The sequence below is a fragment of the Bufo bufo genome, chromosome 7 (genome assembly GCF_905171765.1).
Source record: "Bufo bufo chromosome 7, aBufBuf1.1, whole genome shotgun sequence".
NCBI lineage: Eukaryota > Metazoa > Chordata > Amphibia > Anura > Bufonidae > Bufo > Bufo bufo.
In genome coordinates, this window is record NC_053395.1 from 143116006 (window position 1) to 143138459 (window position 22454).

At 46.3% G+C, this 22454-nt stretch overlaps 1 protein-coding gene across 1 annotated transcript in view; it reads left to right on the forward strand.

Annotated features, from left to right (window-relative positions):
• The window catches only part of LOC121008091 (aldehyde oxidase-like), a 223038-nt gene that overhangs the window by 190617 nt on the left and 9967 nt on the right, over positions 1-22454 (forward strand). Inside the window, exon 25 of the mRNA XM_040440436.1 lies at positions 9645-9710. Coding sequence (XP_040296370.1) covers positions 9645-9710 — 66 coding nt within the window. The remainder of the gene's footprint in view (positions 1-9644; positions 9711-22454) is intronic.

The window sequence follows — 22454 nt, forward strand, 5'->3', positions numbered from 1 at the left end:
TGATAGACCAATAGTAAGTATGTGTGAAGTGAAAGAAAATGATACATGGTTTGCACAATTTTAATACATAATGATCTGGAAAGTGTGGTGTGCATTTGTAGGACCACCTTTTAACTTGAACAGGGGTTTACTCAGGTTGATGCAACGAGTCTCTCACAGAGGGCACAAACTAGCTTGGTGGTTACACACATAGACGCGAGGGACAGAGCTTGCAGTTTGAAAAGTAACTCCTCGGGCCATTGCCAATAGTAAAAGGACAGTATCCATAACTCCTCAGGCCACTGCCAACAGTAACAGGACTGACTTTATGCTCCACTGGTGGTTACACTAACAGGACAGTCTTTTTCCATGTCTTACAGTGTACCAACAACCGGCATAACAGGTGGTCACCTCTAGCAACAAAACAGTCTATTGAGACAGACCACAGTTTATCTCATGGTACATATTAACAGGGTCTACATATGCAGTCCACAGCTGGTGGGTGCAGGGCTTCGCAGGCTGGCTGGGTCCCACTCTCTTTTCAACAACTAAATCCAGAGTATCTGGTTTGGGTCTATGCATACTACAATATCTAGGCTGGAAATGGTCTGAAACCTGCTTTCATGCTATGGTATCTTATTTTCTGGTCCTTTTATGTACAGGGAGTGCAGAATTATTAGGCAAGTTGTATTTTTGAGGATTAATTTTATTATTGAACAACCATGTTCTCAATGAACCCAAAAAACTCATTAATATCAAAGCTGAATATTTTTGGAAGTCGTTTTTAGTTTGTTTTTAGTTTTAGCTATTTTAGGGGGATATCTGTGTGTGCAGGTGACTATTACTGTGCATAATTATTAGGCAACTTAACAAAAAACTAATATATACCCATTTCAATTATTTATTTTTACCAGTGAAACCAATATAGCATCTCAACATTCACAAATATACATTTCTGACATTCAAAAACAAAACAAAAACAAATCAGTGACCAATATAGCCACCTTTCTTTGCAAGGACACTCAAAAGCCTGCCATCCATGGATTCTGTCAGTGTTTTGATCTGTTCACCATCAACATTGCGTGCAGCAGCAACCACAGCCTCCCAGACACTGTTCAGAGAGGTGTACTGTTTTCCCTCCTTGTAAATCTCACATTTGATGATGGACCACAGGTTCTCAATGGGGTTCAGATCAGGTGAACAAGGAGGCCATGTCATTAGATTTTCTTCTTTTATACCCTTTCTTGCCAGCCACGCTGTGGAGTACTTGGACGCGTGTGATGGAGCATTGTCCTGCATGAAAATAATGTTTTTCTTGAAGGATGCAGACTTCTTCCTGTACTACTGCTTGAAGAAGGTGTCTTCCAGAAACTGGCAGTAGGACTGGGAGTTGAGCTTGACTCCATCCTCAACCCGAAAAGGCCCCACAAGCTCATCTTTGATGATACCAGCCCAAACCAGTACTCCACCTCCACCTTGCTGGCGTCTGAGTCGGACTGGAGCTCTCTGCCCTTTACCAATCCAGCCACGGGCCCATCCATCTGGCCCATCAAGACTCACTCTCATTTCATCAGTCCATAAAACCTTAGAAAAATCAGTCTTGAGATATTTCTTGGCCCAGTCTTGACGTTTCAGCTTGTGTGTCTTGTTCAGTGGTGGTCGTCTTTCAGCCTTTCTTACCTTGGCCATGTCTCTGAGTATTGCACACCTTGTGCTTTTGGGCACTCCAGTGATGTTGCAGCTCTGAAATATGGCCAAACTGGTGGCAAGTGGAATCTTGGCAGCTGCACGCTTGACTTTTCTCAGTTCATGGGCAGTTATTTTGCGCCTTGGTTTTTCCACACGCTTCTTGCGACCCTGTTGACTATTTTGAATGAAACGCTTGATTGTTCGATGATCACGCTTCAGAAGCTTTGCAATTTTAAGAGTGCTGCATCCCTCTGCAAGATATCTCACTATTTTTGACTTTTCTGAGCCTGCCAAGTCCTTCTTTTGACCCATTTTGCCAAAGGAAAGGAAGTTGCCTAATAATTATGCACACCTAATATAGGGTGTTGATGTCATTAGACCACACCCCTTCTCATTACAGAGATGCACATCACCTAATATGCTTAATTGGTAGTAGGCTTTCGAGCCTATACAGCTTGGAGTAAGACAACATGCATAAAGAGGATGATGTGGTCAAAATACTCATTTGCCTAATAATTCTGCACGCAGTGTATATATGCATTGTATCTTTTGCTGTTAATTATAAGCCGATAAAACTTGTATGGTGCTTAAAAGCATTGTCCAAGTTTAATTCAAGTATATCCCATTTTCTTTAAATATGAATATCTCCAGTCTGAGGTGCCTGGATCTCTAAACTGTAGTTTTTATCTTTTACATGAATGTTTTTCTTGTGTCATACATGCTGGTCAGTCAGGTTTTCTACAAGTGAAGGAATAAAAACATTAAAGGAGATTCTGAGACTGACAAAACTTTTACAGGGCAGTAGTAGCTACTATAACTGAAGCATATATAAAGAGTTGATACTGTCATTCACATACATTTATGCAAATTTGATCTCTTTCCAAAAAGAAAAGAAAGCTGAGCCCCTACTGCTACTAGATGTAAGTTAGCTAATTTCCTATAAGTCAATGCTTGACCTTTTAAACGGGCCATGAAACATAATTTAGGATTATAACTAATGCCTGTCAAGGCCTGTTTAAAAAGTTGAGCATTTATTTGTAGGAAAGCTACCTTGCATCTGGTGGCATCAGATGTTCAGCTTCCTTTTCTTTTTGGAAAGAAAGCTACTTTGCATATTTTTTCCAAAGAAGCATTGCCTGGCCAATAACACCCCTTACACCTACCAGGCGCTCTCCATAATACAAAATAGCACCCCATATCCTGACTCTCACCCAGTTAAGCCAGTTCTCAGCACTGATGAGGGGCAATCACCCCAAAATAGCTGCCTACAGATGAAGTACTCAGCTTAGTTAAAATCCTAAGTCATGTCTCAAGGCCTGTTTAAAAGACAAATTAGAGGCTAAGCTTTCTTTTTTTTTTTTTTTGGGAAGAGCTAATTTGCACACCTTTTCCCAGAGGAACATTGCCTGGCCTATAAGACTTTTTACGACTACTAGGCACTCTCCATGAGGATAAATAGTACCATAACTGTATGTACAGTGCCTTGACTTTTTTTTTCGTGTTTTGTTACATTACAGCCTTAAATTCAATGTTTTGTTAATCTGAATTGTATGTGAGGGATCAGAACACAATAGGCTAAGTTGGTGAAGTGAAATGAGAAAAATATATAACTAAAACTATTGTTTAGAAATAGAAAACAGAAAATTGTCCTGTGCGTATGTATTCACCCCTTTTGTTAGGAAGCCCATAAAAAGCTCTGGTGCAACCAATTACTTTCAGAAGTCAGATAATTAGTGAAATGATGTCCGCCTGTGTGCAATCTAAGTGTCACATGATCTGTCATTACATATACACACCTTTTTTGAAAAGCCCCAGATGCAGCAACACCTAAGCAAGAGGCATCACTAACCAAACACTGCCATGAAGACCAAGGAACTCTCCAAACAAGTAAGGGACAATGTTGTTGAGAAGTACAAGTCAGGGTTAGGGTATAAAAAAAATTCAAATATTTGATGATCCCCAGGAGCACCATCAAATCTATCATAACCAAATGGAAAGAACATGGCACAACAGCAAACCTGCCAAGAGACGGCCGCCCACCAAAACTCATGGCTTTATGGTTGGGCTTTATGGCAGAGTGGCCAGAAGAAAGCCATTATTTTCAGCTTAAAACAAAAAGGCACGTTGTGAGTTTGCAAAAAGGCATGTGGGAGACTCCCAAAATGTATGGAGGAAGGTGCTCTGGTCTGATGAGACTAAAATTGAACTTTTCGGCCATCAAAGAAAACACTATGTCTGGCGCAAACCCAACACATCACATCACCCAAAGAACACCATCCCCATAGTTAAACATGGTGGTGGCAGCAGCAGTGGCGTCTCTAGCTTTCAAATTTTGGGGGGCACACTGGGGGCCAGGACAAAAGTAGGGAGGGTAGCTATAACAACGATACATTTACACAAGTATGCTTAGAAATGCTGCGATACTTTACCCAATACCTAAAACCGCAACAGGGAAGAAAAGTCCTGCTGTCTGTGGTTTAAAAAGAATATAAAATCACTCAGAGTTCAACATGTCCTAGTTGCCTGTGAATTACACTGTTATGGGGGGGGATCTGTGGATGACACTGCTATGGGGGGGATCTGTGGATGACACTGTTATGGAGGGGGATCTGTGGATGACACTGTTATGGAGGGGGATCTGTGGATGACACATACCGTATATAGCATCTTATGCTATATGTGTCATCCACAAATCCACAGCTACCCTAACCATATCATCCACAGATCCCCCTCCCTATAACAGTGTCATCCACAGATCTCCCTCCCCGCCGCTCACAGGAGTGTACATTTGACATTTCTAAACTGTAATCCATATCCGGCAGTACCTTTACCTTTAAATCAGGATTCAGCGGCCGCTTATCTCTACTAGTACCTTAACCTTACACCACTCAGCGAGCTTCGGTAACAGTGCCAGGCTACAGCCTACAGGCACTGCCTGTTAGTTGTTACTGAGCGAGCGCTGATTTCTGCAGGTAAGAGGATACGGATTACAGTTTAGAAGAAATGTACACTCCTGTGAGCCTGGTCTCGGGAGGGGCACTTCCAGATTATTTTCTGTCTGCCGCCACAAAACAATGGTGCTTATAGAACAGACTACACAGTGTAGAGGCATACTGTATATTGTGTGGCACAGTGTATGCTATATGTGTATAACATAAAAATATTTCACATGAAAACTTACAATTACTTGCCTTGGCCCTTGGGGATCTCGGACACCACTTCAACACTTGGCTGGGGGGCTCGTGGAGGTGATGTTGTGTTTTATCCCAATGAGAAAGATTTCATAATAAGGATTTGGAGAAGGTGCAGAGGGATAGCAGAGCAGGGAGAGGCTGGTGCTGCTACTAGGGGGCTCATACCATGGGGGAGTAATAAAGCCTACCATAATGCCCCCAGTAGAAATAATTCTCCTTATAATGTGACAGTGCAAAAAATACCCCCTTGTAATGCCCCCAGTTGAGCTAATGTCCCCATAGTGCCCCTATAATGTGCCAGTATAAAATACCCCTATATAGTGCCCCAGTAAATGCCCCCATAGTGCTCCTCTACCCCCTTCATCCTAGTGCCCCCCATAATGTACCAGTATAAAATGCCCCATATATAGTGCCCCAGTAGATGCCCTCAGTGTCCCCCATAATTTGCAAGTATAAAATACCCCTTCTTTGTGCTCCAGTAGATGACCCTATAGTACTCCTCTCCCCCCTTCCCCATAGTACCCACCATAATGTGTCCCAGTATAAAATGCTACTGTACAGAGCCCCCCATATAAAATACCCCTTCTTTGTGGCCTCAGTAGATGTGCCCACCAACAATGTGGCAGTAATAATTTCCCCAATAATGTGCCAGTAATAAGTGCCACCAATAATGTGCCAGTAATAAGTGCCCCCAATAATGTGCCAGTAATAAGTGCCCCAATAATGTGCCAGTAATAAGTGCCCCAATAATGTGCCAGTAACAAGAGCCCCCCATCATGTGCCAGTAACAAGATACCCCCCCATGTGCCAGTAACAAGAGCCCCCCCCATGTGCCAGTAACAAGAGCCCCCCCATCATGTGCCAGTAATAAGAGCCCCCCTAATGTGCCAGGAACAAGAGCCCCCCATCATGTGCCAGTAATAAGAGCCCCCATCACGTGCCAGTAACAAGAGCCCCCCATCATGTGCCAGTAACAAGAGCCCCCCATCATGTGCCAGTAACAAGAGCCCCCCCATCATGTGCCAGTAACAAGAGCCCCCCATCATGTGCCAGTAACAAGAGCCCCCCCATCATGTGCCAGTAACAAGAGCCCCCCCCATCATGTGCCAGTAACAAGAGCCCCCCCATCATGTGCCAGTAATAAGAGCCCCCCCATCATGTGCCAGTAATAAGAGCCCCCCCAATGTGCCAGTAACAAGAGCCCCCATCATGTGCCAGTAACAAGAGCCCCCCCATCATGTGCCAGTAACAAGAGCCCCCCCCATCATGTGCCAGTAACAAGAGCCCTCCATCATGTGCCAGTAATAAGAGCCCCCCCATGTGCCAGTAACATAAGCCCCCCCCTCATGTGCCAGTAACAAGAGCCCCGCATCACGTGCCAGTAATAAGAGCCCCCCATCACGTGCCAGTAACAAGAGCCCCCCAATGTGCCAGTAATAAGAGCCCAGCCCCCCATCACGTGCCAGTAATAAGAGCCTCCCCAATGTGCCAGTAACAAGAGCCCCCCCCATCATGTGGCAGTAATAAGCCCCCATCATGTGCCAGTAACAAGAGCCCCCCCATGTGTCAGTAACGAGCCCCCCAATGTGCCAGTAATAAGAGCCCCCCCATGTGTCAGTAACAAGAGCCCCCCATGTGCCAGTAAGAGCCCAACATCAGGTGCCAGTAATAAGAGCCACCCCATCATGTGCCAGCCCAGTAACAAGAGCTTAGAAGCCCCCCCAATGTGCCAGTAACAGGAGCCTCCCCAATGTACCAGTAACAAGAGCCCCCTTAATGTGCCTGTAAAACTATTGTACATATATAAAAAAAACACTTATACTTACCTCCATGTCAGCAATGCGATGCAGACCACAGCGTGATGTAGGGGGGGCGGTGGCCCCCTCTTGCCCCCCTTGGTGACGCCACTGGGCAGCAGCATGCTGTGGGGATGTTTTTCAGCAGCCGGGACTAGGAAACTGGTCAGAGTTGAGGGAAAGATGGATGGTGCTAAATACAGGGATATTCTTGAGAAAAACCTGTACCACTCTGTGTGATTTGAGGCTAGGACAGAGGTTCACCTTCCAGCAGGACAATGACCCCAAACACAGTTCTGAAGCAACACTTGAGTGGTTTAAGGGGAAACATGTAAATCTGTTGGAATGGCCTAGTCAAAGCCCAGATCTCAATCCAATAGAAAATCTGTGTTCAGACTTAAAGATTGCTGTTCACAAGTGCAAACCATCCAACTTGAAGGAGCTGGAACAGTTTTGCAAGGAGGAATGGGCAAAAATCCCAGCGGTAAGATGTGGCAAGCTCATAGAGACTTATCCAAAGCGACTTGGAGCTGTGATTGCTGCAAAAGGTGGCTCTACAAAGTATTGACTTTAGGGGGGTGAATAGTTATGCACATTGACCTTTTCTGTTATTTTGTCCTATTTGTTGTTTGCTTCTCAATAATAGAAAAACAAACATCTTCAAAGTTGTGGGCATGTTCTGTAAATTAAATAATGCAAATTCTCAAATAATCCATGTTAATTCCTGGTTGTGAGGCACTAAAATATGAAAAAAGTCAAGGGAGTGAATACTTTTGCAAGGCACTGTATATGTCTCAGAAGGTTCTCAAAACTGGAGTTGAAATCTAAAACTGCAGGTGGAGTTCGCCCAATCCATTTTGCTCTTTTATGCTTCTTTACAAGTTTTTTTTATTTATTATTAATAGTTTATCTTTCATTTAGTATTACTTATTCAATTTCATATTTTTCCTACAGAATATAAGAACAGATGTTGTAATTGATGTTGGCTCCAGTATCAATCAGGCTGTGAACATTGCCAGTAACAAGAGCCCCCCCATGTGCCAGTAACAAGAGCCCCCCCATCATGTGCCAGTAATAAGAGCCCCCCTAATGTGCCAGGAACAAGAGCCCCCCATCATGTGCCAGTAATAAGAGCCCCCATCATGTGCCAGTAACAAGAGCCCCCCATCATGTGCCAGTAACAAGAGCCCCCCCATCATGTGCCAGTAACAAGAGCCCCCCATCATGTGCCAGTAACAAGAGCCCCCACATCATGTGCCAGTAACAAGAGCCCCCCATCATGTGCCAGTAACAAGAGCCCCCCCATCATGTGCCAGTAACAAGAGCCCCCCCCATCATGTGCCAGTAATAAGAGCCCCCCCATCATGTGCCAGTAATAAGAGCCCCCCCAATGTGCCAGTAACAAGAGCCCCCATCATGTGCCAGTAACAAGAGCCCCCCATCATGTGCCAGTAACAAGAGCCCCCCCCATCATGTGCCAGTAACAAGAGCCCTCCATCATGTGCCAGTAATAAGAGCCCCCCCATGTGCCAGTAACATAAGCCCCCCCATCATGTGCCAGTAATAAGAGCCCCGCATCACGTTCCAGTAATAAGAGCCCCCATCACGTGCCAGTAACAAGAGCCCCCCAATGTGCCAGTAATAAGAGCCCAGCCCCCCATCACGTGCCAGTAATAAGAGCCTCCCCAATGTGCCAGTAACAAGAGCCCCCCCCATCATGTGGCAGTAATAAGCCCCCATCATGTGCCAGTAATAAGAGCCCCCCATCATGTGCCAGTAACAAGAGCCCCCCCATGTGTCAGTAACGAGCCCCCCAATGTGGCAGTAATAAGAGCCCCCCATGTGTCAGTCACAAGAGCCCTCCATGTGCCAGAAAGAGCCCAACATCACGTGCCAGTAATAAGAGCCCCCCCATCATGTGCCAGCCCAGTAACAAGAGCTTAGAGCCCCCCCAATGTGCCAGTAACAGGAGCCTCCCCAATGTACCAGTAACAAGAGCCCCCTTAATGTGCCTGTAAAACTATTGTACATATAAAAAAACAAACACTTATACTTACCTCCATGTCAGCAATGCGATGCAGACCACAGCGTGATGTAGGGGGGGGGCGGTGGCCCCCTCTTGCCCCCCTTGGTGACGCCACTGGGCAGCAGCATGCTGTGGGGATGTTTTTCAGCAGCCGGGACTAGGAAACTGGTCAGAGTTGAGGGAAAGATGGATGGTGCTAAATACAGGGATATTCTTGAGAAAAACCTGTACCACTCTGTGTGATTTGAGGCTAGGACAGAGGTTCACCTTCCAGCAGGACAATGACCCCAAACACAGTTCTGAAGCAACACTTGAGTGGTTTAAGGGGAAACATGTAAATCTGTTGGAATGGCCTAGTCAAAGCCCAGATCTCAATCCAATAGAAAATCTGTGTTCAGACTTAAAGATTGCTGTTCACAAGTGCAAACCATCCAACTTGAAGGAGCTGGAACAGTTTTGCAAGGAGGAATGGGCAAAAATCCCAGCGGTAAGATGTGGCAAGCTCATAGAGACTTATCCAAAGCGACTTGGAGCTGTGATTGCTGCAAAAGGTGGCTCTACAAAGTATTGACTTTAGGGGGGTAAATAGTTATGCACATTGACTTTTTCTGTTATTTTGTCGCATTTTTGTTGTTTGCTTCTCAATAATAGAAAAACAAACATCTTCAAAGTTGTGGGCATGTTCTGTAAATTAAATAATGCAAATTCTCAAATAATCCATGTTAATTCCTGGTTGTGAGGCACTAAAATATGAAAAAAGTCAAGGGGGTGAATACTTTTGCAAGGCACTGTATATGTCTCAGAAGGTTCTCAAAACTGGAGTTGAAATCTAAAACTGCAGGTGGAGTTCGCCCAATCCATTTTGCTCTTTTATGCTTCTTTACAAGTTTTTTTTTATTTATTATTATTAGTTTCTCTTTCTTTTAGTATTACTTATTCAATTTCATATTTTTTCTACAGAATATAAGAACAGATGTTGTAATTGATGTTGGCTCCAGTATCAATCAGGCTGTGAACATTGAACAGGTAAGTAAAAATGCTGTAGTTTAGTGATGGACCACATGAAACCACTTTTATCAGAGAAACTGTACATTGAAATATTCTTAAAATTTGCATAGCTCGTGATGTACCATTTACTGGAAATATACTGAAACAACTGTATTAAAGGGGTTTTCCGCACTGCTGGTCTGTGCCAGCTGGGAATCAGCTCTGCTCTCCTACTCTTACACAGACCAGTAGCGCGATGTGTGACAGTACATCGTGCAGCTGGGGAGTGCCGGCTGCTGAGGTGAATGGTGAAGTGGGGAGCAGACAGCTCCTTACTTCACCATTACAATCAGCTGCCTCTGCGTCCTATGGACAGAAAGACAGCTGAGAGAGACACATACCTCAACTGAGCAGCATTCGACAGAGCACTACTACACAGTGGGGATAACAAGTCAAGGATGAGGAGGGAGGCGGAGGAGGCAGTGAAGACACATCAATGGAGGTGGGGAAAGACGGTGCAGGGCTGTGGACACATGAGAGGTGCATGCACATACACAGAGACATAGTGTTGAGCGAGAATATTCGAATTACGAATTTTAATCGCGAATATCGGCACTTCGAGAATTTGCGAATATTTCGAATATAGTGCTATATATTCGTTTTTCGAATATTCAGCATTTTTTCCATCTGAACGCATGATTCCTCCCTGCTTCTTGCTTGTGGGCCAATGAGTCATTGGCCCACAAGCAACTTAAGCAGGGAGGAATCGTAACTTCAGATGGAAAAAAATAACGAATATTCTAAAAAACTAATCTATAGCACTATATCGAATATAGTGCTATATATTCGTTTTTTAAAATATTGGAATTTTCTTTCCCATCTGAAGGCATGATTCCCTCCTGCTTAAGTTGCTTGTGGGCCAATGACTCATTGACCCACAAGCAAGAAGCAGGGAGGAATCATGTGTTCAGATGGAAAAAATGACGAATATTCGAAAAACGAATATATAGCACTATATTCAAAATATTAGCAAATTCTCGAAGTGACGATATTCGCGATTAAAATTCATAATTCGAATATTCTCGCTCAACACTATGCCTCTGTGTATGTGCATGCACCTCTCATGTGTCTACAGCCCTGCACCGTCTTTCCCCACCTCCATTGATTACCTTGCCGCTTTTCGAGTATTCGAAATTCGAATATGACCCCTTCTGCACATCACTACTGAGGCAGCCTCCCCCCAGACCCTGCCCCTCAATGCTGGTCACATGTTCCCTCCCCCCACTCCAGAATGTGGTCGCACAGAAATCCAACAGGTTTTTAAAGAACTTCATATATATCTAGTCATGTGTAGCTTAAAGGGTAACTGTCATATTTATTTTATTTGCTAGTTTATTAGAACTAGGCATGTATACCTGAGTTAGTCTGTCAATGATTGTCAAAAGATCTGTAATTACCTTATAATAACAGCTTTCATTAATGTCCTCTGTCGCTTTCCACTGCTCCCTTAAAAGACATTTGCTATGGCTTGTCTGTCTCTGGCTAAGAAGACAGGAAGACGGAGGGGCAGTCCTTCACACTGCATGCCTGCATTAGGCTTCAGTATGAGGAGGCGTGTCTCTCAGATATCCAATCTGATTGGATGGCAGGGAGATGCTGGCTACAGCAAGTGTGTATGGGAAGTGAGGGAAAGCAGTTTTGGCCTCAGAGAACTGGCAGAGGAGCCATCTTGAGAAGGTCCTCATATCGTAAATGTTTAAACAGCCGTAATTAAAGGAAAAACTCAAGGAAAACAGTGGCATGTGAAGAAACTAAAGATTGCTTTATGCATAATGCTGCTGCAGCAGTAACATATCCTAAAATTGATTTTTTTTTTAATGAAAACATGACAGTTACCCTGTAAGACACTGTTTAAAGGGGTTCTCCGAGAATGAAAACAATGAAAATACATAAATATTACTTAATATAAATATATTCCCAAATACCTTTTATTAGTTATAATGGATTTTGTCTGGGGAGCAATCATTAGGAGAAATAAAATGGCCCCCGTCCTATTAGTACACACAAAACCTGTCCTAATCACACAGGAGGACAAGTTACTTCACAACACGGAGGTAAAGAGCTACCTTATCCTCCTCTCTGCTCTCTGCTTGTCAGGGATAGGGATCAGCGAATCAACTTTGGATGAAACATCCGAAGTCGATTTGCATAAAACTTTGTTCTAATACTGTACAGAGCATGAGCTCAGTACAGTATTAGAATGTATTGGCTCCGATGTGCCGAAGTTATTGCTTCGCGAAGTCTCATGCGCAATAACTTCATTAATTAATTTGTACTGTAAAAAAACATTTCCCGAACTCGGGTTCAGTTCCAAGTGGTACCTTGGAACCAAACCAGAGTTCGGGAAATGTTTTTTTACAGTACAAATTAATTTATGAAGTTATTGCGCAAAGTCTCGCGAGACATTGGAGCCAATACATTGTAATACTGTATGGAGCTCCTGCTCTTTACAGTATTAGAACAAAGTTTTATGCAAATCGACTTCAGGTGTTTCATTCAAAGTCGATATGCTCATCCCTAGTCAGGGATTATGATCCTGAATACAGTTTAATATGATCTTCAGCTGAATCTCTAGGGAATGGAGTTTAAAAGGAGACATGAAGTACAGAGAGGAGGTGGTGATAATGAGCAGCAGCTCTTGTGTGCAGTGTCCATTACCACAGTCTGTCACGTCCATCCTCTCTGTAGTTCATGTGTCCCCATGAACTCCTTTCCTACAGAGATTCAGCTGGATATCTTATCTGTATTCAGGATCACAATTAGAGATGAGCAAATCAAAGTTGACGAAGTGGAATTCGATCCGAATTTCAGGAAAAATTCTATTTGCACTGAATCCGAATTTCCTCACGCTTCGTGGTAACGAATCACATTTTTTCCTAAAATGGCTGCTGCATGTGTTTCGACATGGAGCAAGGAACTCTGGGAATGAGGGATCACCCACAATGCCATGCATGCAGCCAGCCAGCCCTGTGATGCCACAACCCTATAAATAGCCTCAGCCATTTTCCAGCGTATTTAGTGCAGGGAGAGACGTCAGCAGGCGCTAGGGACAGTGATAGAAAAGACTTTAAAACTTTTATTTTGATGTATAGAAGTTCAGGGAAAGGATAGGGAGGAATCATTACACAGCATTGAAGCAGAACAGGGTTCAGTAGGGGAGTTTACAGCCTGGGTAATAGGAACAATCCTATTACACCTTGCTGCACTGACTGCGGATCCAAATTGCCATTTGTCCAAAGTGCTGTTTGATACAGCCATTAACAGGGTTTATTACAAGGAAATATTTCTACGTCTTATTTGCCCTTGTGCGGTGCAGTTATATGTTCTAAAGCCCTTTTTGGCATATATTGGTGGAAAAAAAGAGCTTATTAGCCGTTGTGTGGTAAAGTGAGAAAATTACTTTTTTGGGGTGTTTTAATTTCCTTTTCATTTATTTAGTTCAGCTAAAAGTATGTCAGGCAGAGAAGTGCCAGGCCATGCACAGAGGAGAGGAAGAGGCCTAAATGTTTCTGGTGCAGGCAGAGGTCGCAGCAGAGTAAGGGGGCGTGGCAACAGGAGTCGCAGCGAGAGGCCTGAGCTCCCGGTGTCATCTAGCGGTTGTGTCTTGACCAGCAACCCAGCGGTTCTTGAATGGTTGACTCAGTCATCCACTTCGTCCCTAGTGATATCATACACCCCCAGCCAAGAGTCAGTGGGTTCGTCATACACAACCCCTAGTTGGCATGGCCCGGGAGCAGGCCCTGTGCCCTCACCTGTCCTCAACCTGCCTTTGTCCTTTTCTGTTCCCTCAGCCAGAGAAGTATTATATGCTGTGGGCTCAGCTCCATTATACAGCAAGGACGAGCGACTAGAAGACAGTCAGAAGCTATTGGCCAGCCAAGATGTGGAGGAGACATCCGCTACTTCCTCCGGTAGGCGGGCAAGTAGTGATGAGAAGAGTGGCGTGGGAGCTGGTGTTGCGAGCGGTCAGGCTCCTGATCCAGAGACCGTTGAGGAGGACATCAGTGATGTGCAGACAGTACTCCATGATTATGATGATGTAGCTGATCGCATTTGGCAGCCGGGTAAATTAGGGGCTTCATCATCATCGGGAGAAGAGGGTGGCAGCTTGCCTGTGAGGCAGCGGTGGAGTCAGCAAGTCGCTAGCGTAGCCGGGAGTCAGCAAGGTGACAGCAGTGGGAGGTCGGGAGCCAAACATGCCTGGGGTAGACCACCTGCTTCGCCTAGCTGCCCAGAAAGTAGTCAGTCATTGCAGAGTGTAGGGGGTATAATCACCTACTTGGCGGTGTGGCAGTTTTTTGTTCAGCATATGCAGCATCACGATAAAGTGGCCTGGGAGAACTGTGGCTCCGATGTGGTGATCCAGGCTGCCACAGCAACCGCTGCATCACCCAGTGGCATGCACCCGATTTCAGGCAGTCAAGGCTCCACCACCTCAGCCGAAGGGAGCTGTCTGTCCTTCTCATCATCTGCTGGTCCTGATGCTCCTGTCCTCCTCCTACTCCTAGTCAGTCATTCAGTCAGAAATCAATCACCAAGCGATTGCCAAGAGACAACAGTATGCGTGCACTCATCCAACAGCACAGAAGCTGAATGTGCTCCTGGCCAAGTTGCTGGTGCTGCAGTTCCTCCCTTTCCAAGTGGTGGACTCTGCACCTTTCAGAGAACTGATGGCTTGTGCCGAGCCGAGGTGGAGTACCAGCCCTGCTCACGTTTGTAGAACAGAAAACAGAAGGTGGGCCAGTCCTTGAGACGTTTGGTCTCTGCCAAAGTGCACGGCAGCGCCAACGTGTGGAGCTGTAACTATGGTTAAGGACAATACATGTCTTTTACGGCCCACTGGGTGAATGTGCTTCATGCACAGCCACTCCAGCAACTTGGCCAGGTGACACTGCTTCCACCTCCACGTTCTCACGCCGTTGGTCCTGCGACAATGCCTGCCTCTGCCTCCACCATGTCTTCACCCTCCACTGCAGGGAAAATTCACAATGCCCCTCCAGCATACCATATGTGCAGTGTAACTCTGTTCTGCACCTCATTTCCTTGGGTGAACGAAGTCACACAGGGGAGGAACTGCTCTGTTTCCTTCATCAAGAAATCGAATCCTGTCTTTCTCTGCTATAACTCAAAATCGGAACCATGGTGACCGACAATGGGAAGAACATGGTGTCGGTGCTGTGTCAAGGAGGGCTGAGCCATGCACCCTGCATGGCACATGTGTTTAATCTGGTTGTCAAGTGGTTCCTGAAGTCTTCCACCCATCTTCAAGACATCCTAAAAATGGCCAGGAAACTTTGCATGCACTTCAGCCACTCGTACACCGCAAAGCAAAGCACACCAAAGCTGCAGCGGCGGAACATCTTCCCCCAACATAGGCTGATATGCGACGTTTCCACCCATTTGAATTCCACCCTCCATATGTTGGACCGAGTATACGAACAGAGAAAGGCCATAAACGATTTCTTGATGATCCAAGCGGACAGGAGTACTCCCCTGTGTAACTTCGATGTCAGCCAGTGACAGCTCATGCGTGACACCAGCCGTTTGCTCAGGCCCTTTGAGGAGGCCATGTTATTTGTCAGTCGCCAGGACTACGGGGTGATTAACGTTATTCCACTGCTGGTAAATCTAGCTGGTCAGGGGACTGGAGACGTGGCGCCTAGATCTCATGGCCACATGAGCCCTGTGGGGGCTGAACTGGAGCAGGAAGAGGACAATTGAGAACAAGCAATGTGTAGCGAAATGGGTGGTTTTTCTACACAGGTGTCAGGAGAGGAGGAGCAGATGCAGCCAGAGGAGCTACAGGGCGATGAGAAAGAGGACCCAGACACACCGTGGTAGTATGCAGTGGAGATGGAGGCAGGGAGTCCCTCCGAGTCACTTGCACAAATGGCCTGATGCATGCTTACTTGCTTGGGTAGTGAAAGCTAAATTGTCACCATTCGGCAGAGGGATGACTTCTGGCTCTCCACCTTTTTGTATCCTCGCTACCAGTCCAAAATGGGGGCCTTTCTTGCACTCGCTGAGAGGGAGGACAAACTGAACTACTATAGAAACATCTTATGTAGTCAGTTGTCCGCTGCCTATCTGCGCCATCGTCCATCCTCTCGCAGGTCTGACCTGGGGGGCCCTCTGCGCTCACATTCCTCTGCCATGGCTGCTGTGGCAGTTTGGGGGGGTAGGAGCAGTTCCAGCTCCATCAGTAGCAACTTGAGTCTAGAGTCGCTGATGAACAACTTACTTCAACCGTCTAGTGAAGAAACTACTCACCAGTAGCAGCTAGACCTGGAGCAGGACCTGAACCAGAAGGTGGTGGCATACTTGGACAGCAACCTGCCTCCCCACATTGAAGATCCGCTGGACTACTGGGCAGCCAAACTGGATTTGTGGCCGCAACTGGCAGAGTTTGCCCTGGAAAAGCTGTCCTGCCCCACCAGTAGTGTGGCATCAGAGCGGGTGTTTAGTGTGGTGGGGGCCATAGTTACCCCAAAAAGAACTCGCCTGTCCACCCAAAATGTGGAGAGACTGACCTTTTGTCAAGATGAATCAGGCGTGGATCAGCCAGGATTTCCAACCACCAAAGCCTGATGCATCAGACTGGATCATCCATGGTGCCACACCAACACTTTGACAAAAGACACCGATTTCTTCTGGCTACCTGCCTCAGATACTATTCTGATGCTGCCACCCGCCTGATGCCACACATCTGATGCCAAGGTCTCCTTCTTTCACCCACCTTCAGCTGGTAATGGTATTGCCAACCACCTCCCCACTCTGTCACGGGGTCACTCTGTGGTCTCCTGATGCTGCTGCCACCTCCACACTATATCACCTTGCCACTCTGTGGTCTCCTGATGCTGCTGTCACCTCCACACTATATCACCTTGCCACTCTGTGGTCTCCTGATGCTGCTGCCACCTCCACACTATGTCACCTTGCCACTCTGTGGGCTCCTGATGCTGCTGCTATCTTAACATTGTCACCTTGCCACTCTGTGGCCTCCTGATGATGCTGCCATCCCCAAAATGTCATTGTCTCACCCTGTGGCTTCCTCCTGATGCTGCTGCTGCCACCTCCACATTGTCATTGTGCTACCCTGTGGTCTCCTTCTGATGCTGCTGCCGCCACCTCCACGCTCTGTCATTGTGCCACTCTTTGGCCTCCTCTTGTTGCTGCTGCCACCTCTAGACTCTGTCATTGGCCCACTCTGTGGTCTCATGTTGCTACCACCTCACCAATATATCATAGGACCACTCTGTGGACTTATCATGCTGTTTCCACCCTCCCTACTTCATGAATGGGCCACTATTTTGCCTTTCGGCCTGGCTGACATCATCATTTATTTGACCCTTCTTCTGATCTGTCAGAAGGAAGGAAAAATGAGACGCACAATGGATCCTGTCTACAGTATGTAACAGCTGTAAGGCCTGCATGACATGGTCCCTATTTTGCATCAGAATTGGCTTATGATTTGGTAGCCAAAAGCAGGAGTGGGTAGAAAACACAGAAAACATGCAAATATTCCATTCACGTGTCATCTCTGTTTTGGATCTACTCCTGTTTTTTTTTGGCTTTAGCAATACTGATGGATTACTGACCAAATGCTGACCGAGTGAAGGCGGATGCTCCACAGACAGGATCTGTTTTTTGTTGGTTATTGTTCTGACGGATCAGAGGACGGGCAAAATCAGTGATGTCAACACAAACTTACTGCTGACACCCTCTCCACTTTGTCGAGGGGGAGGGGGGGCTCTACTTGAACAGGTTTTGTAGACATCTATGTGGAATCAGCTGCCGACGGTGTTAAAGGAGTGTGCTTCTTCTTGACGCTAACATTGACCTGTAAGGTTGGGTTCACACTTGGGTTATTTGGTCAATTTTGGCCCCGTAACTGCCCAAATAAGTGAAGTGTGCAGTGATTCTAAGAGCGACGCCTGTCATCTGCATGTCATACTGACTCACAGTATTGTTTCAGCAGACTCCCTATGCGTGTAACTGCAAGGCACAGTGTTCTACACTATTATAAAGGCTCTGTGCAGCCAGGAAATAGAAGTTTTTTAACGCGATTCGTCCAAAATAAGTTCAGATCAAACCGAAATCGAAAAATTCGGCGAACCGGCCGAATCAATTTTTTTTATAATTTGCTCATCTCTAATCATAATCCCTGACAAGTAGGAGAGGAGGATGAGGCAGCTCTTTAGCTCAGTGTTGTGAAGTAAGTTATCCTGCTGTGGGAAGAGGTCAAGTTTTGTGTGTACTAATAGGACGTCGAGCATTTTATTTCTCCCGGTGAATGCTCCCCAGACAAAACGATCCACTATAACTAATGAAAGGTATTTGGGAATATATTTAAAATAAAGTAATATTTAAGTATTTTAATTCCCGGAGAACCTCTTTAATAATGATAAATGTTATAGAGGATGTGCTAAGAATGGACCATTAAAGCACATGTGGTGGGATCGTGATATAGTAGGTAGGTTCAGGAAGAAAGTTTCAGAGATGATGTTGTATAAGGTAGTAGGAATATGAGTGACCTTGTCACCTGAAGTGTGTCTATTGGGAGAGGAATTTGATAGGGTTTTCTAGAAAATAATTTGATTCAGCATATGCTGGCAGCTAGTAAGACATACCTGGCTAGGAATTGGAAGAGTTCTGTTCTTAAATTAGAGGATTTGATAGAGAGGATACATTTAATTAAGGGCTCATTCAGACGGCCGTATGCTGTCCGCAAAAATACTGAATGCTATCCGCCAAAAAAATGAAACATGTCCTATACTTGTCCGTGAAAATCAGGACATGGCCCCATTGAAGTCTATGGGTCCGCAAAAATACTGAATGCTATCCGTTTTTTTGCAGATCCGTTTTTTTGTGGATCCGCAAAAAAACGGATAGCATTCAGTATTTTTGCGGACAGCATACGGCCGTCTGAATGAGCCCTTAATGTGGGAAAAGATTAGATGCAGTTAGATATAATAAATTGGCAAGATTTTAAGAAATATGGGGAATATGAATGTAATTGATGAAAGGAGTGAAAGATTATTTAAATATTTAATTCGTTTTTGTTTTTTTTGAGGGGGTGGGGGCGTGATACCATTTGGATTAGTTATATTTAGTTATGATGCTGTTAGAGGATTTTCTAAAGACAACACTGTTTAATGATCCTCCAGATGTGGTTGGATTGGCAAATGACAGATATTTTAAACTACAAGAAATTTTTTACTAGAACCTTCAGAATCACAGGTGTATATCCATGAAGAAAACATGATTATAAAAAAGAAAATGGCTGCACACCGTTATATATACAAACAATAGACCTAAGAAATGGGGATCATTCTAAATAAAAGTGGTACAATACCTACTATAAATGAGTCAATGGAAGCTCTTAGCGCACATATTTGATCAAACGTGTGTCGGGCCCATCTACCAGGCGTCAAGGTGGCTTCCGCAGATGGGTCCCTAATAGAGTTGAGCGAACACCTGGATGTTCGGGTTCGAGAAGTTCGGCCGAACTTCCCGGAAATGTTCGGGTTCGGGATCCGAACTCGATCCGAACTTCGTCCCGAACCCGAACCCCATTGAAGTCAATGGAGACCCGAACTTTTGGGCACTAAAAAGGCTGTAAAACAGCCCAGGAAAGAGCTAGAGGGCTGCAAAAGGCAGCAACATGTAGGTAAATCCCCTGCAAACAAATGTGGATAGGGAAATGAATTAAAATTAAAATAAAAAAAATAAAAATGAACCAATATCAATTGGACAGAGGTCCCATAGCAGAGAATCTGGCTTCACGTCAGCAGAGAATCAGTCTCTTCATGCCATAGCAAAGAATCTGGCTTCATGTCAGCAGAGAATCAGTCTCTTCATGCCATAGCAGAGAATCTGGCTTCATGTCAGCGCAGAATCAGTCTTCATGTCATAGCAGAGAATCAGGCTTCACGTCACCCACCACTGGAACAGGCCACTGTCACACATTTAGGCCCCGGCACCCAGACAGAGGAGAGCGGTCCCGTAACAGAGAATCTGGCCTTATGTCAGCGCAGAATCTGTCTTCATGTCATAGCAGAGAATCAGGCTTCATGTCACCCACCACTGGAACAGGCCACTGTCACACATTTAGGCCCCGGCACCCAGACAGAGGAGAGCGGTCCCGTAACAGAGAATCTGGCCTTATGTCAGCGCAGAATCTGTATTCATGTCATAGCAGAGAATCAGGCATCACGTCACCCACCACTGGAACAGGCCACTGTCACACATTTAGGCCCAGGCACCCAGGCAGAGGAGAGCGGTCCCGTAACAGAGAATCTGGCCTTATGTCAGCGCAGAATCTGTCTTCATGTCATAGCAGAGAATCAGGCATCACGTCACCCACCACTGGAACAGGCCACTGTCACACATTTAGGCCCAGGCAGAGGAGAGAGGTCCCGTAACAGAGAATCTGGCCTTATGTCAGTGCAGAATCTGTATTCATGTCATAGCAGAGAATCAGGCTTCACGTCACCCACCACTGGAACAGGCCACTGTCACACATTTAGGCCCCGGCACCCAGACAGAGGAGAGCGGTCCCGTAACAGAGAATCTGGCCTTATGTCAGCGCAGAATCTGTCTTCATGTCATAGCAGAGAATCAGGCTTCACGTCACCCACCACTGGAACAGGCCACTGTCACACATTTAGGCCCCGGCACCCAGACAGAGGAGAGCGGTCCCGTAACAGAGAATCTGGCCTTATGTCAGCGCAGAATCTGTCTTCATGTCATAGCAGAGAATCAGGCATCACGTCACCCACCACTGGAACAGGCCACTGTCACACATTTAGGCCCAGGCACCCAGGCAGAGGAGAGAGGTCCCGTAACAGAGAATCTGGCCTTATGTCAGCGCAGAATCTGTCTTCATGTCATAGCAGAGAATCAGGCATCACGTCACCCACCACTGGAACAGGCCACTGTCACACATTTAGGCCCAGGCACCCAGGCAGAGGAGAGAGGTCCCGTAACAGAGAATCTGGCCTTATGTCAGCGCAGAATCTGTCTTCATGTCATAGCAGAGAATCAGGCTTCACGTCACCCACCACTGGAACAGGCCACTGTCACACATTTAGGCCCCGGCACCCAGACAGAGGAGAGCGGTCCCGTAACAGAGAATCTGGCCTTATGTCAGCGCAGAATCTGTATTCATGTCATAGCAGAGAATCAGGCTTCACGTCACCCACCACTGGAACAGGCCACTGTCACACATTTAGGCCCAGGCACCCAGGCAGAGGAGAGCGATCCCGTAACAGAGAATCTGGCCTTATGTCAGCGCAAAATCTGTATTCATGTCATAGCAGAGAATCAGGCTTCACGTCACCCACCACTGGAACAGGCCACTGTCACACATTTAGGCCCCGGCACCCAGACAGAGGAGAGCGGTCCCGTAACAGAGAATCTGGCCTTATGTCAGCGCAGAATCTGTCTTCATGTCATAGCAGAGAATCAGGCTTCACGTCACCCACCACTGGAACAGGCCACTGTCACACATTTAGGCCCCGGCACCCAGACAGAGGAGAGCGGTCCCGTAACAGAGAATCTGGCCTAATGTCAGCGCATAATCTGTATTCATGTCATAGCAGAGAATCAGGCTTCACGTCACCCACCACTGGAACAGGCCACTGTCACACATTTAGGCCCAGGCACCCAGGCAGAGGAGAGCGGTCCCGTAACAGAGAATCTGGCCTTATGTCAGCGCAGAATCTGTATTCATGTCATAGCAGAGAATCAGGCTTCACGTCACCCACCACTGGAACAGGCCACTGTCACACATTTAGGCCCCGGCACCCAGACAGAGGAGAGCGGTCCCGTAACAGAGAATCTGGCCTTATGTCAGCGCAGAATCTGTATTCATGTCATAGCAGAGAATCAGGCTTCACGTCACCCACCACTGGAACAGGCCACTGTCACACATTTAGGCCCCGGCACCCAGACAGAGGAGAGCGGTCCCGTAACAGAGAATCTGGCCTTATGTCAGCGCAGAATCTGTCTTCATGTCATAGCAGAGAATCAGGCTTCACGTCACCAACCACTGGAACAGGCCACTGTCACACATTTAGGCCCCGGCACCCAGACAGAGGAGAGCGGTCCCGTAACAGAGAATCTGGCCTTATGTCAGCGCAGAATCTGTCTTCATGTCATAGCAGAGAATCAGGCATCACGTCACCCACCACTGGAACAGGCCACTGTCACACATTTAGGCCCAGGCACCCAGGCAGAGGAGAGAGGTCCCGTAACAGAGAATCTGGCCTTATGTCAGCGCAGAATCTGTCTTCATGTCATAGCAGAGAATCAGGCATCACGTCACCCACCACTGGAACAGGCCACTGTCACACATTTAGGCCCAGGCACCCAGGCAGAGGAGAGAGGTCCCGTAACAGAGAATCTGGCCTTATGTCAGCGCAGAATCTGTCTTCATGTCATAGCAGAGAATAAGGCTTCACGTCACCCACCACTGGAACAGGCCACTGTCACACATTTAGGCCCCGGCACCCAGACAGAGGAGAGCGGTCCCGTAACAGAGAATCTGGCCTTATGTCAGCGCAGAATCTGTATTCATGTCATAGCAGAGAATCAGGCTTCACGTCACCCACCACTGGAACAGGCCACTGTCACACATTTAGGCCCAGGCACCCAGGCAGAGGAGAGAGGTCCCGTAACAGAGAATCTGGCCTTATGTCAGCGCAGAATCTGTCTTCATGT